The sequence below is a fragment of the Lactuca sativa genome, chromosome 1 (genome assembly GCF_002870075.4).
Source record: "Lactuca sativa cultivar Salinas chromosome 1, Lsat_Salinas_v11, whole genome shotgun sequence".
NCBI classification, from domain to species: Eukaryota; Viridiplantae; Streptophyta; class Magnoliopsida; order Asterales; family Asteraceae; genus Lactuca; species Lactuca sativa.
The window spans coordinates 187,814,981-187,819,083 of NC_056623.2; the positions used below are offsets into that span (position 1 = coordinate 187,814,981).

General features: G+C 38.4%; 1 protein-coding gene across 1 annotated transcript; it reads left to right on the forward strand.

The window, feature by feature from the left end:
- Nucleotides 1-611: 611 nt before the first annotated feature.
- On the forward strand, nt 612-1,826 carry LOC111891183 (peptide chain release factor 1, mitochondrial-like). The gene is made up of 4 exons (XM_023887260.1): nt 612-668; nt 1,196-1,379; nt 1,545-1,637; nt 1,747-1,826. Exons 1-4 carry the CDS (start codon nt 612-614, stop codon nt 1,824-1,826), a joined length of 414 nt encoding a protein of 137 aa, XP_023743028.1.
- The last annotated feature ends 2,277 nt before the right edge of the window (nt 1,827-4,103 follow it).

Below are 4,103 nucleotides of genomic sequence, written 5' to 3' on the forward strand. Positions count from 1 at the left end.
TTGCAGAAATGCCAACTTCATTCTGAAAACAAGAAGCGATATTTTTAACAAACATTGAAGACTGAGTTCTAATGGACCTACCAACATAACAGAAGTTTATATATTTATGGTAGACAACACAACAAAATATACAAGAATTAAATTTAGTCATACTACACATAATAGTAGAAATTACTCAACTACCTTCATGGAGTTACGATCAAAACTACCTTACAAACAAAACAAAGGAATCATATACAAATTAAACTTCTCAGCTAAACAAAAGATAAAAGACACAAGGGCAACACAGTCATTTTCTAGTGAAATGAAACAATATATACAAACACATAATAAGGAGGGGATCAAACTTCTTATTCACTATCCATGTTGGAAGACCAATTTCAATTTGAATTAGGATCATATACAACATTAGTATATCTGCCAAGAGCGAGACTATCTTTTAGGATCATATACATCATAAATATCCATGTTAATTTTTTTAATTTTTTTTATTGTTAAATCATAAAAGTTTTGGAAGTTTCTCGATTTTGACCATTTTATATAACAAACAAATAAATTGGTTAATAGTTCATGGTTTGCTTACTGTTGAAAATTGGTTGAAACAGGCCCATATGGCCCTTCAACCGAGACTAGAAGATGATCCATTGGTGAAGGCATTGAAAGCTTTTGTAACCAACTTCCTTTACTTTTAATAACAACACTTAACTTTTCATCATCAAAGTTACTACTCGAAGTCACTGTAATTGGATGTCATTGTAGTTTTGATATACTAGATACATTCAAAAAAATTAAACTCGTTGGATTATATTTGAGCCCTGAAAATAAAAAAATAAAACTGAAAATTATTCAACCGATATGTTAAAATTTATAAAAATATTTCGATTTACCTCGTGTTTTGGAGAAGTTTAATTCTACAACTTGGAATGGTAAAACTCGCGCCGAAAGTAAACATACTTTTTGCTTGGATTGTAGGAGACGTAAGATTCGATCTATCAGAAAGAGGTAAAAACCCGGGAGACTGGTCCAAATATAAGAAAATCCAACATGGATTATAAAAAACACCACAAAAAGAATGTAAAGATGATGTGTGTAAAAAAAGAGTTCACATATATATCTTCCGATACGCGGTATGCTCGTTAACATAGGATTTAGATTAGCTTAATGATGATGTTGATCTGTGTTTGATTGGCTGTAGGAAATTGAGAGTTTGAAATCACTAGTGGGCGATTGTGAACAAGATAAAGACATGCGGGCCATGGCATACGAAGAACTGGAGCAGGCGTTGAAAGAAGAAGGATATGTGCATAATCTGCTACTCAAGGCTTTAATGCCTAAGGATGATGCGGATGAAAGGGACTGCATTTTGGAAGTCAGAGCAGGTATATGTTATGATTACAATAATAATAATGCCAAATCAAATTTCTGAAATTCAATTTTGGATCAAGAACTGGAGGGGAAGAGACTTCTCTGTTTTCTATGGACATGTTCAAATGTTATTTATAGATTTTTCATCTGATATCAAAATGTTTGCTTAAACTAAAAAGTACACCATGACTCCAGGTATGAGAACTACTCGCTGAAAAAGGTTTGGAGGTTTGAGGTGGTGGATGTGACGGAAGATGACAGATTAGGGAACTGTAAGATCCATTCACTATAGTCTAAAAAGTACACCATGACTCCTGGAAACGAGTGAAAGAAAATAGACAATTGTAAGATTCATTCACTATAGTCTAAAAAACACATCAGGCTTCATGTGCCTAATCAACCTTAAGAATGCCATGTCAACGATTGCTCTCCATAACTCTGTGAGGAAGATGACAGATTAGGGAAATCAAGAAGTTCAAACCTTTGAGCCCTAGAAATCGCACTATCTATGTGAATGATGGTCAAGGATTGCTCTCCATAACTCCATTGATATTTTAATGTCTTTCCTTTCTTTGATCGGCTAATTCTGCATATCCATTCCAGAAATATTAAAACGGGTATACAAGGATTGTCCTTTATCATCAGGCTGGTCCTCCTGCAACAAAAGGTGTGTTTATCTTCAAATCACATTGAGAAAAAAAAATTTAGAAATGAAGCAACTGAATAGCTAATCCCCTGAACCAAACCAATTTTTATTTAATAAATGAAGAAAAAAGGATTTAACAAGAGTCGTAAGTTTGTTCCTTCGATCTTGAATCAAATGGAGAAAAATTAAGCCAGGAAGAAAAAGGGATTTAGCAAGAGGAGGAGCAATGTATTCGATCCCTTCTCCCTCGACATATGGGATCCTTTCCAGGGCCTTTCCACTGCTCTTAACAACCTTCCCGAACCATCACGCGAAACAGCATCAATCGCTAATGGCAGAATCGATTAGAAGGAGACGTCGGAGGTGCACGTTTTGAAGGCGGCTTTGCCTGGGTTGAAGAAAGAGGAGGTGAACGTGGAGGTTGAAGAAGGAAGGTTATTGCAGATAAGCGGAGAGAGGAGCAGGGAACATGAGGAGAAGAACGACAAGTGACATAGGATTGAGAGGAGCTCTGGAAAGTTCTAAGGTCGTCGGACCTGATGTTGCCGGTAAGGGGAGGCGAGGTGAGATCTTCATTTGTGATCAGGCATAAGTTGCATATGTTGAATAGGGATACGAGTTGTTGGAGGTGTATATCATGATTAGGGTATGCAGAGAGAACGAAGAAGAGAATGAAAGGGGTCTTGAAGTGGGGTATTAAAAAATTTAAGAATTTTGAGTGGATTACAATTCCCCCTTTCAAGAACGCGCGTTTTGAGTAAAACATAAAGTGACATTCATAGAGGACGCGCATTTTAGATAAAGTGCCCTCCGTGTTTTTATTTTTTTTACATGAGACACTAATCTAAGGGCACGCAATAATGCGTGACATAAATCCTTGAATTTTTTGAAGAGACGACACTTTTTTAATGTCACTCTCTTTTGCGTAACATAAATCAATGAGTGTCCTGGTTTGCACGTCGTAAAAGGGTCTTTTTCTTGTAGTGAAGGTAAGGGCGTGCTACCAGGGGCAAGCAGAAACAATTTTTACGTGAAGAAAAAGATGTGTGTTCACTGTGGAACACTTGGACACATTGCCAGAAATTGTCCTAATAAATAACAAGAAAAATTGGGCCAATAAACGCAAGGGACGTCAAAATCAGGGATCTTCGAAAATGCAACAAACTGTGGCAGTCCACGCTGCTACCGCTCAAGTTGCACCAACTCCAGCTACTCCAGCCTCATCCGCATAAACTACTACTAAGCCTTACGTCGGAAACATACAAAAATGTAACAAATGCAACTACCACCACAATGGCGAATGCAGAGAGATGTAGTGTACCAACTACAACCTCAAGGGGCACACCGCTCGGTACTGCAGATATCAACCCCAACCAAACCAACAACCCAACAACAACAACAATGCTAGGGCTGGTTATACTTGTTATGGATGTGGAAGAACCGGTAATTTTAGGCGAAACTGCCCCAAGGCCAATACTCAAGGTGCAGGAGGATCAGGTATGGTCCTCACAATGGGGCAGGGGGGGAGGCGGTTCAAGATCCGGCTGTTGTGACTGGTACGTTTCCTCAACAACATTTATGCATGCATTCTATTTGATAGTGGGGCTGAGCAGAGTTTCGTCAGTAGTAAATTCAAACACCTACTAAATCAACTACCCCAAAAGCTAAGCAAAGCCTTCATGGTGTAGATGGCCAACAGGAAAACCGAATCAACCAAATACATTTTCATAGGGTGCACACTCACACTAAATAACCACTAGTTTCAACTCAACTTGATGCGTGTAAATATTAGAAGTTTTGATGTGATCAACAGCATGGAATGGTTAAGCCCCCACCATGCCGATATTATGCGCCACGAGAACGCCATTCGCCTTCACCTAACCACTAACGAAACCCTAATCATATACGGCGATAAACGTGGAGCCGATCTTCGTCTTATCTTGTTCATCAAGGCACAAAAGTGCCTACACAAAAAGAATCAAGCCTTTCTTGCCCATGTCATAGACAAGAAAAAAGAGGAAACGAACATCAATGATATTCCGGAAGTGCGGGACTTTCCCGATGTATTCCTTGAAGATCTTCCAAGAATACC